Below are 11,684 nucleotides of genomic sequence, written 5' to 3'. Positions count from 1 at the left end.
CCCACAAAAACAAAAATTATATATATATATACATAAATATATATATATACATATATATATAATCAGTAGTCAACCACAACACTTAATATACAATTTTTATGAATAAGTCAACTATTTGGTTTAGATGGAAGAACTCAGTCTCTAGATTCAGATAAACATTTGTTTGCCAGCATTCCTTCCATACCATTTGTTGTAACATTCTAAAAAATAAGCCAAACTTCAACTTAAATATTAAAGGAAAATGAATCACTGGACGAACAATAAAAAAAAATTTCCTTCTGAAAGAAGATTAGAAAAAAAATTAATCTTAGCATTGGTGTGATACTTGTGTCAATGTGAGAAGACACCAATGTTAGGAATATTATATATACTGTAGACATGCTCACGCATGCCAAATGAACACTGAGAGCATAATTTCAAAAGTAAATGCACTCAAATTTAGGCCAATGGGAAGAATATTAAAAACTTAGACTTTCTACTCCATTAAATTCCTTACTTTAATGGAACAAAGAGAAAAATAAGGCATTAAATGTTTTTCAGTGACTTGACCTTATGAATGAAATTCCAATATTGAAAGTGAGTAGTCAGCATATAAATCATTCAATGAAATACTGGAAGTTAGGAATGTAGCGAAGAGCTGAGCTAATACCGCAGAATGTAAAGTATGTATAATTATGATATATGATACTATGTCACTGAAAATATGTTGATGTAACCAAAATATTCTTGACCAAACAATAAAACAAGTCTTTAATAATAAGAAATAATGTGGCTTGTAAACATAGTTACAATTTGAATGAAAGAATCATTTATCTGTATAGTTGCAAATATAGAAAGAGGTGTACAATAGTGTACATGTTGTATAGGTCAGGTCTATTGCTTGTATTTACAATGATCAACAAATATATTTATAAGATAAAAACAAAAGACAAAAAAAAATATGTTACACTGATATCTGCAAAGCTATACTTTAAATTACATTTAACACAGCCTTGTTTTGAGAGCTGGTTGAACAATAAATGTATCAACAATAACAATTAAACAGCTTGTCTTTTTGTAGACAAGATAAAGAGGCAAATCATTTATATAAATATGTAATTTTTTATTCATACTTGTATACATGTTGCAAGAATTATTTGTAGTTTGAATGAAAAAAAATTAATATTACTACATGCTATATACAGTTTTGATTTCAAAGGTATAACTATACAATACAAGAATGTAGTACAAAGTTCTCACACACATGCACACAAACAATGACAAACTTTATTTCTAGCATTTTGAAGCTTCAATCTCTGACAGTGCCTCTAAGCTTCAGATTTTTAATAAAGGCAGTGTCATCAAATGTAAAGAGAAAGGAAATGGTCATGGCTCAGAAAAATGCTCATTTAAACTGTAGGAAACAAAATTGACATTTGTTTCTAATGAACCAAATGACTTGTACTCATTTCCAAATCAACACATTGTTTTCAGCATGATCTTTTTTTTCACATGCTCAAAGTCATCACATGTAACTCTTGACATTTAATTTACAGTGGCTCAATGTCATCAAGTAAATAAATATTTGAAACAACTGTACATTACTATAATAATAAGGCATTGTCTATTGTCTTGACATTCTGAAGTTGTAAACAATAAGATATTAAATATAGAGACAATACAATGAGTTAATGTACAAATCAGACATACAAAAGGTCAATATAAATATTTATAAATATATGATGTTCGAATGTGATTGGAAGTACTTATCAGTGTTGGCCGTTCACTATTGGCTTGTCTTGGCGCTTTCTGTGCCTGTTGATCACTTGCATGTATTGTCCAATCAAATCTGAAATCTCTGATCCCTGTAAAAAATCAAGTTACATGTAAATATCAGATGAATTATCTATTGTATTGATGCCAGGAGGTGCAGTGGCTGAGTGGTACAGTGCTTGGCTTCCAAACCAGAGGTCCCAGGTTTGAATCTTAGTAAAGACAGGGATTTTGAATTTCAGCATCTTTAGGTCACCTCTGAGTCCACCCAGCTCTAACAGGCACCTTATATTAGTTTGGGAAAAGTAAGGCAGTTGGTTGTTGTGCTAGCCAGCCACATGATAGCCTCATTAACCATGGGTCACAGAAATAGATGACCTTTACATCGTCTGCCCTATTTATCGCACGGTTTGAAAGAGGAACTTTTTATAAACTATGTCAATTTTATAAAAAAAGAAACCAAATTTATATAAGATAATGTAGCTGTGGGACAAATGAAGAAAATAATCCTATTTTTATTTTACAAGAGCCCATTTCAAAGAACATTAACTATGCCTAACTATAGAAATGATTATAAACATGAACAAATATTACTAAAAAACTAGGCAAATTGCAAACAAATTTTTTTGTCCACCTTATGGTTAAGAGTCAGTTGATTTTAAAGTCTGGCCTTTCTTTTTTAAAGCCTTAAAGCATTTATTTAAAATGCTATAGGTAGTAGTTGGTGTTCACCCAAACAAGGGCTAAGTTTACAAGATTAGATATCCCATGAGACTTAACAAGAATAGATATCCCATGAGTGTAAACAAGATTAGAAATCTCTGTCTTAACAAACCTGATCAGTTTCAATCCTTAGAATTTGTTGGACCATCAAGTCTCCCAACTTCATGTCCAGGTAGTTGACGTTGGCATCACTCTTGTAACGGCGAGTGGACAATATCTCACCAAAGTTATAGCTCCTGATTGTTTCATGAGTGTCTTTCCTCAAGAAGGAAATACCTTCGTAGTTGACAGCCAACAGAGATTCATTACTTATGTTTGCAATGTTCTACGAAAGATTCAACAAATTGATAGTCAAACAACTGAAAGTTACATTCATAGAGCTTAAGTATTGCGCTATAAATCATACATGACAGTCCAGAATTTTATCAGAATTAAAAAATTTCTAAGTATCTTACATTTGTTGGGGGTTGATTTTAGGGGATTAGCCTATGTGCCTGCCAAAAAGCACCTTCTTAAAGGTCAACTCTTATACATCACAAAGGGAAGGGTTGCTTTAGATTTCTTTTAAAAATCTTAACGATGGAGAATTTGGAGCACATTTGATAAGTGGAAAGATAAGGGAAAGAAGCAATAATCTTTTTGGTTGGAATCTAGCAATGTAAAAGGTTTATCAACTTTATTAAAATATTTTATAATTAAGCTGCCACAGGCTGACCATTTGGCTACATAATAAATCCAAAATGAAAGATTTTTAACAAATTAAAAAAAAAAATTGAAACTACAACTTCATTGTGAATTTTGTAGAAAAAAAATTGTGTAACATCTTTTTAACAACACTCTTTAAAAAAAAAAGTTTTTAAAATTACTTTGATATGGAAGAATGTTGATCCAAACAGCCGCCATCTTTTCAAAACATCTGTAATAAAAAATGTATTCAGATTAAATTAATATAAAATATCACAGACAAAATAAAAAATTACATTAATTAAGCATCAAAATTAATAAATTACATTTTTAGAACATACCGGTATCAAAGATTTAATGAAGAATACAAAATTGACCCCCTAGACATTTACCTATAAATCTTGCCTTAGCTTCTGGTGGAGTCATTCTATTGACACCTGCTAAGTTTTCATGAATTTTATTAAGCCAGTGCTGTGGCTTAGCTTCAGTGCCAAGAACAAATCTAGGTACCAAAGCTTCAAGGTCTTTCCTGAAAATAAAAATAATATATCACTGCTAATATCTATATAAGAAAGAGACACAAATGCTAACATCTATATAAGAAAGACATAACTGTTAACTTCTATATAATAAAGAGAGATACAACTGCTTATATCTATATCTTAAAAAGAGATGTAAAATATCTTTAAAATAAAGAGTGTCGCCATTACAAAGAAAGGTTGCTTACAATGTGGGTGTACCAATCATATTGTTGGCCCTGTGTAAGAGAGCACCAAGGTATGCAATGTCCACTTCTGTTTCCTTGGCCAGTTTCCCTCCAGATTTGATAATAAGGAAACCTTCAATGTAGTCCAGCACACTCTGAAAGTTAGGAAAAAGTACCAAGAGAATTAAAAATAGCTGTCTAGGAAAATAAATATTTAAAAAATGTCCTATATGTCTACCACAATTAAAAGAAAAAAAAAGAGTACAAGTTGATGGCATGAATGTGTATCAATAGAATAAAACTGTAGAAAATGGAAAAAGACATCCACAACAGTTGCTTTGATGGCAAAATAAGGACAGTCAGTATATCATATCTGGATTATGCTCCCATTTTACAAAAATGGCTCTCAAGTCTGTGTCTCTACAGTCAAATCAAGCTCCTTGCTTATGGAAATCACCTATGTTTCATATATTACTATATAAAATAATATCAATGATGCAACAAAGACATGTAAATTAAATCTTAAGATTTTAAAACAGACCTACTATTATTGAGGTAAAAGTTACATTTTAGATACATTTCTATTTAACTATCATAAGTATAATTAAGAAAGACACAAAAATAAAACCAGTCTCAATACCTGATGGAACATCATCTCCACATAGATTTCATTGTTCATATGTTTCAAAGGGAAATACCAAACTGTTCTCTGGAAGATGAAGTCAAAAGGCATCTGTCTACGAATGTGATAGGCTGTTTCATCTAAGATGTAATCTGACCTGTTTAGCTTACTGAATGTTCCATCTCCTGGTGAATATAAAAAATGTTTTTCCAAGTTTGTGCAATCAATGAGGCAAATAATTCTTATAATATTCATATTACATTGAAACATTATGTGCATTGCACTTCCAAACTTTTGCCCATAATATTAAATAAAAGTTAATTGTATAAATTTTTAGCACTGACCTGTTCGGATAAAGAAAGTGTACTCCTCCATCTCCACAGGGTCAGTGATGTTCAGACCTATGCAAACTTCTTCAATGGCGTCTTCAACAACCTAGAAAGTCATAGTAGACAAGGGCTGTATTTATTTCAGATTATCCCACATTCAAGAATATACAACCTTTGATTAATCTTTGCTCATAAATTTAAATGCTTTATGAAATTTAATCAAGAAATACTCACTGTACAGGACTTTATTTGAAGCATTCCTTCATGAGTATCAGCACCAGAATAGAAGAAAGGTATGCGCTTACAGTTTCGTCCATCCTATTGAATAGAAAACATTATTTGAGCATCACTACCCTCATTTTTTTAAACATTTACTGAGAAATATTGTAAAGAAAAGGAAAACTTCAAACTGAAATATTAATTAATGTTTGTAGGTTTTAAAAATACTTACAGCAAGAGCAATAACTTCTTCTTTGAGAGGCACATCTTTACGACCTCCATATTTAAAAGTCTTGCGGAGATTATTAAGGCAGAGAGCAGCAGCATCTGTTTAAAAAAAATACAATTCAGTCACAATAAGAATCACAAAACAGGCATGATAAGACACACAAAACAAGCATGATAAGACAATGCAGGTATGATAAGACACACAATACAGGGATAAGACACAATACAAGATTGATAAGACTCACTATACAGGCATGATAAGATTCAATACATTCATGATAAGATACAATACAGGCATGGTTAGACAAAATACAAAAGTTTTAAGATCAACTAAGTAACAAAAAGGGAACATTATATTTGTGTTTACTATCAAGGCATATATAATAGTAAAACTATTGGAACTCTGGGTCCATGGAAGTTCACCTCTGCCAGTATGAACAAAGTTTATATCTAGGAAAGATCCAAGCATATGTACATTTGTATAGCCCTCTTACTGATGTCTATATGCAGGTCCCAAATGCATTCTTCCTAAATCATAGGACTCCAAGACAATGTCTTATTATTGTATGAAATATAAATAAAACTCAAACTTTTAAAAACTATACTCACTGTTGTATGTGCGATTAGTATCTGTTGAAGTTGTCTCCAAGTATTTAAACAAATAGGGTTTCAATTCTTTTGAGCAGTCAAAGTAGGCAGCAACAAGGGCAAATAACCTCCAGCCCCTGATTTTACTCTTACTGTACAGTGATTAGAAACACAAAAATAAATAAACAAATTTTATTTGTACTTGTACTATGCAATTACTATGCAATAACTGCTAACAGAATAAAATATCTCTAGAGCATTGTGCTAATTTGATTGCTGGCAATGTTAACTTACCTGTTCATACTTCTATTGTTTGTAGTTTGTTTACATAACTGACAGAAGATCTCATCCCTGAGCTGAGGATACTTGTGGCAAGTCTAAAGTGAAAGAGAAACAACCAATGTAGACAACTGTTTTTATGTGGGAAGCGAGGTCAAGGCTATGTACGCTTGAACTTGGCTTGTCTTGACTACCTATGAAACCTTCTCCCGATACTCCCCCACAAATGAGATTGGACCATAGCGCTCAAAAGAATGCTATAAGCATGAAAGTAGCGCTATATAAAAGCTATAATTTATTATGTATTAAAAGTAATAATCTATATCAAAGTAATTAGCACTCAAAACAAACCTTCAAAATTTTCTTGGCACAATCAAAGTCAGACATGTTTGATCCCATGGGGTAGTCTCCCATAAACCTCATTATAGCTGAATTGAAGAGAATTGTTTTCATGAATGTTGATTTAAAGTAAGAGTTTCAAACAAATAGTAAGTGAAGTATTTCATGAATAATTGATCAAAATGTTTCACATTTAGCTTAGAAAAAGAAAGGTGCAGTGAACAAAAAAACATGAAATGACACCCCCCCCCCCCCCCCCAAAAGAAATAGAAGCTTCATTTGTCATTTACCTCAGATGTGATGTGAAAAATTATGTTATATTTCTTACTCTTCTGACAATACTTTATTGTTATTTTATTATTATTAACTTTAAGAAGATCCAAACTGCTAAATACATTTTAACTCTTTCTGTCTGTGGAACCATAATGCATTGAATAGGTACTAATGAACAGGCCTACCTATAAAACACTCCAGAGCCAATTTATTTAAATCTGGTGAGGTCATTTTCAAAAGTGATGCCTGAATGGGTGACTGTTTGAAAATAAAGTAAGATATGATACAAAACTATAAATATATATATATTATTTCAACCTCAGAGCAGAATAGTTTAGTCATTGTATCGACAATAGAAATCTGATGCCAATATGCTGGTCTTACACAAAATTGTTTTTGTCTGTTTTACATGTTACAGGATTTCCATCAGAGTTGAAGATTATTATATCCAAGATCGAAGCTGCAGCTAAAGCCACAGGTGATGGTGGTGGGTAGGGTTCAAACTAAGCCAGCCATCCTCACAAAATTACCTCCTTGAAAGTTTAATGTGTCAAACTAACATAATTTAAAACAACATGTGCTAGGAATTTCAATATACTTATTATTTGAAACTCAAGAGGTAATTCTTGAAGCATGATGTAAGAAAAAAAACTTTAAAAATTAAAACAATAATAATGTGCAGAGCCAGAAACAGCAATAAATAATTTAGTTTGTTAAAGTTCTATAATTTTCATGTTCCTAAGTAAAAATTATCATAAAATTAATTACCCTTGTCCATTTAACAAGATCAGCTTGTTCTTTCCAAGACCAGTCAGCACCACCTGGTGGAAAACATTTGGATATTGTTTGATATATTGTTTTGATTTAAGAATTAAGTACTTAATATGTTAACAAAATATAGCTTTATTAAGTATTATAAACAAGGCCAAAAATATGTTTTTAAAAAATATTGGAAATTAGAAATATTTTTAGAGGAAATGACATGTTTACAAATTTTATGATAAAAGAAAAGTTTGTCCAGATTTAGAGAAAATTATGAGTTTTAAAATCTCATCATAGGCAAACTTTTAGTATTAGCTTAAACCATGTTTAAAAAAAAAAAATTAATTAAAAAGCTGAATTTATTTTGTAGTGTATTGACAAAAGAAATAATTGCATCAAAAGATATTTCAAATTTTTAAACAAAGCAAAGCTGATTACAATATGTATTAATAGAAATGATATATTTTAAGCATACAAGGAGGTGTAAAACATTAAGCACACTTTTACACTTATAAACTATTTCTTTTGTTTGGAAATTTAAAAAAAGGATTGTAAAATCTTAAAGAATACTTAAAAATTTTTTATTTTTTTTTTGAACTTGTTCTGACTTAAAGATGGTATATATTTATGATGAATGCATTTATTTAAATAATTGATAAACCTGTCACCTCTATTGTCATTTTCCGTGCTTTTCATCTTTAGAAGTTTTATATTCTCTATCAATTTAACAGTTCCTCGGATTGAACCATCATCTGTTCTCAGCATCTCATACCTTGAATAAGATACATTGTCCCAGTGAGAGAAACAATGAATAACAACAACTAATCAATGTTCCTTTGACGAAAGAGCTCTTTCTTTCTGGACTAAATAAATGTGACCACCCCGGCAAGTCCAGTAGCTCTTAGACTACGGTACACTATGCAATGGAACTATCTGGTCCAGTGAAATCTATGTGTATTGAGTGTCAGGGTGGATTAATAGTAAATAGAAAACAGTTATTATAGAACCTGTTAATGAGGTTATAAATAATGCTCGTTAGTATAAACAATAGCAAATATAATCAAAGCTTGATGGTTATTATAGTTATAAATGTAAAAAAAAAGTCGTGCACAGTCTGGCAAATGTCAGGATTAATCATTTAAAGCAGTATAAAAAATGCGTAAGATAAATAGATACATGATGGGGAATTTTTTTTTTCATAGCAAAGTTGTGAGGGATTTAAATAATGTTAAAAATTGTGCAGTGTTAAGTGCAAAATTTTTCTTTCAATTGAAAGAACAGAATGGAAGTAGCAAAAACCTAAACATAAATAAATTAATCTAAATATTAGTATTACAAAGTTTATATGTGTTAAAAGACTTTACCAATAAATTAGACAAAAAACAAATTGAAGGTGGGAAACAAAATCCTTTACCAATAAAGCGAAATGGGAATAAAAAATGAAAACAAAACGAGAGAAACAGAATATTGTTGAATGAAACCTTTTGAGATTCCAAAGTCAGTTTTCCTGGAACAAAATATTGGATTGGATTAGACATACTCTTTGCAGTAGGATGACTTGTTGCTAGCTAGAAATGGCTATACTTAAATATACTTTTACTTAAAGAGAGAAGACAGTATAGAAACAAACGTTTCCAGATTAAAATTAATACTTTATTCAGTGAAGAAAACATCTGCATGAACTCAAGCAAAAAAAGAGTGAGTTGAAATACATTTTTTTTCATGAAAGTACAAAGTAATCAAATACTGCAGATCAAAAGAAAGTAGAAGGTAAGGGAGACAGAGAATATACTTAAGCCTTTGATAAAGTAGAGATAAGGAAACATCTGAAATCAATAAGAGGACTAATGCTAAATGAAAAAAAGATGAAGACATGAATTCTGCAGAATGTGCCATAGTGCATCTTAAAAAAAAAATGCAATACACATAACAGTATTTTTATTTTAAATATAGAAAATTACTCACTTTTCCAAAGATTCCCTGAAATTTAGCATAGCAAACTCCATCATAGAATATTTACCATCTTGAACAACAGTTCCCTGACTCGTATCACTTTCTTTGTCATCCTGAATATAAGGGTCCTGTAGAATCAGAATAAGATAATAGATGGACATGTATTACATTTCTCAACATATAATGTATATTATATATAAAGTTAAGTATATGGGCACAATTAAAAAAAAAAATTGTCTTGGGGTATGCATATTATGGAACATATTTTTTTAAGAATGGGATGGTTTAAAAAATCATCCTGGGTTAGTTAAAACAAGGTATCAACTGAAAAATATTGATTGTTGATTGGAGGCAGAGGATTTAGCTGGATGTGATGGGTATTGTACTGGTCACATAATTTGAAGTTAAACCATTAACTGGTTAAGTTTAGCTTTAGAAAACAAAGGGTGAGCCCAGTTCTTTCTCCTGTATACTTTTTAAATTGCTTAAAACTTTATCTTGAGTAGTTTCCCTTTGCTAAACATTTGGAATTTTCTCCTTTCAACATGTTTTTACAGAGAAAGATGTTTTTTGGGTTGGGGTATTTTCTTTAGACTGATGTTCCAGAATGAGATAGAGTGCTATGGGAAAATGAGCTCAGTGTATTATATATAACGTTTGAGAACAAATGAATAAATATCATAAAAGAAATAATTTTTAATAATGTGGATTATATTTCCTAGATATAGTCTTAGAGAGATAAGGGCTTTCGAATATCCACAGTTGGTCAGTTATTTTTCATAAGTTAGTGACATGGATAATTAGTTCAAAATTTCAATTTTATGTTTTACATATGTTATATACATAAAGTTCTGTGACATTAAGAATAATTATGATAAAAAAAAAATTTCATGCATTCTCCTTTAATTCTATACAAAATATATCATTTTCTAATAAACTAAAAATTTAAACAAGTTTAATCAAAGCATTTTTTCACAATCCAAATTGGCAAAAATATTAATTGTGTCCAAATGTGGAAAATATTTCTGGAGTCAAAGAATGAAGGATAGGAAGATAACATGTTATAGTGTTATGGCAGAATACAACAACTTTTACATTTTAAAAGTGAATAAACAGCAGAACTAAAACTCTTTGTACATACTCTGGTAAAACCATTACTAAGTGCTCCATGACTTGAAATACCATTCATCATATTGGACTGATACAATACAGGCTTAGAGCTAGATGTCTCCACTTCATGTCTGGCTAATGGGCTGACATACTCAGCTGGGAATAATCCCACAATGCCATTCAAGGATCCATATAGCCATCCTATAATTTAATGAGTATATAAAGTATAGTATTTATAGTATTTAGTATTTATGGAATTGTAATAACAACAAAAGCTGATCATCAAACAACTAAGTATTCAATAAAAATGCAAAAAAAAAAAAGTTTATATGCATAGTGAACAAAGAAATACCAAAGCAGTAAAAAAAAAGTCCATTTTTTTACCATTTTCCAATTTCATCTCTGGATCCATCAATTTGATGATTTCACCTTTACTGAAACTGAGCAAAGTTGACTCCCTAGTTATGTAATCTTTGACAGCAACCACATATTTATTTCCCTGCAACAAAGCAAGTGATTATTATTGAGAAGTAAATACTTTTTACATAGATTGACTATTTTATGTGACCAGACTATTTTATGTAGCCAGAGAAAGGGTCATCTTCATTAAAAAAGTATTTCCTCTTTCTAATGGTTACATACAGTTGCATAAGCTGAGGTAATTTAAAGTAGATTGTTGTTTTTTTTTGTTCAATACTTATGTTTGTTATAGAATACAATGATAATACAATGATATATAATCATAAAAGAATACAGAGTAATTTACCTTTTCACTTTCATGACAAAACCTGTCCACCATATCCTTCAACTGCTGGGCCTAAAATAAGAAAGTAATTATTGACGTAACATACTGGCTATTATAGAATTTTGGCAAATCTTGGATCTAGATAAAATAATTAGATACAAAAGGAGTTATGTTTTATTCTTACTTTTCTTCTATTATTTCCTATTCTAACAATTGTTCTACAATATAGCATCAACATTTGTCACAAACTACTGCTTAAAAAATAGCAGTGGAAGCTTTTACCAGTGACTAGAAAAGCTTCTTGCAAAGAAATATTTAAGGCTGTTGTGCTAAAATTTGAGAATCAGAGACAATCTTTAAGGATTTCTTTAA

General features: G+C 30.5%; 1 protein-coding gene across 5 annotated transcripts in view; it reads right to left on the bottom strand.

Annotated features, from left to right (window-relative positions):
* Positions 1-6: 6 nt before the first annotated feature.
* The window catches only part of LOC106054111 (unconventional myosin-XV-like), a 117,654-nt gene continuing 105,976 nt past the window's right edge, over positions 7-11,684 (bottom strand). For all 5 annotated transcript variants that reach the window (XM_056021343.1, XM_056021344.1, XM_056021345.1 and 2 more), the window contains 19 exons: positions 11,334-11,384; positions 10,952-11,066; positions 10,599-10,768; positions 9,470-9,585; positions 8,986-9,011; positions 7,511-7,563; positions 6,928-7,000; positions 6,482-6,558; positions 6,146-6,228; positions 5,873-6,003; positions 5,268-5,362; positions 5,051-5,134; positions 4,832-4,922; positions 4,506-4,672; positions 3,887-4,020; positions 3,552-3,688; positions 3,342-3,391; positions 2,588-2,800; positions 7-1,844 (listed from right to left, as the gene is read on the bottom strand). In XM_056021343.1, coding sequence (XP_055877318.1) covers positions 1,749-1,844; positions 2,588-2,800; positions 3,342-3,391; positions 3,552-3,688; positions 3,887-4,020; positions 4,506-4,672; positions 4,832-4,922; positions 5,051-5,134; positions 5,268-5,362; positions 5,873-6,003; positions 6,146-6,228; positions 6,482-6,558; positions 6,928-7,000; positions 7,511-7,563; positions 8,986-9,011; positions 9,470-9,585; positions 10,599-10,768; positions 10,952-11,066; positions 11,334-11,384 — 1,962 coding nt within the window. In that variant the 3' untranslated portion in view covers positions 7-1,748. The remainder of the gene's footprint in view (positions 1,845-2,587; positions 2,801-3,341; positions 3,392-3,551; positions 3,689-3,886; positions 4,021-4,505; positions 4,673-4,831; positions 4,923-5,050; positions 5,135-5,267; positions 5,363-5,872; positions 6,004-6,145; positions 6,229-6,481; positions 6,559-6,927; positions 7,001-7,510; positions 7,564-8,985; positions 9,012-9,469; positions 9,586-10,598; positions 10,769-10,951; positions 11,067-11,333; positions 11,385-11,684) is intronic.

The sequence above is a fragment of the Biomphalaria glabrata genome, chromosome 2, assembly GCF_947242115.1.
Source record: "Biomphalaria glabrata chromosome 2, xgBioGlab47.1, whole genome shotgun sequence".
In the NCBI taxonomy this organism is placed as follows: Eukaryota; Metazoa; Mollusca; class Gastropoda; family Planorbidae; genus Biomphalaria; species Biomphalaria glabrata.
The sequence above is the reverse complement of the archived record's forward strand: the minus strand, read 5'-3'. Positions and strand labels throughout refer to the sequence as shown.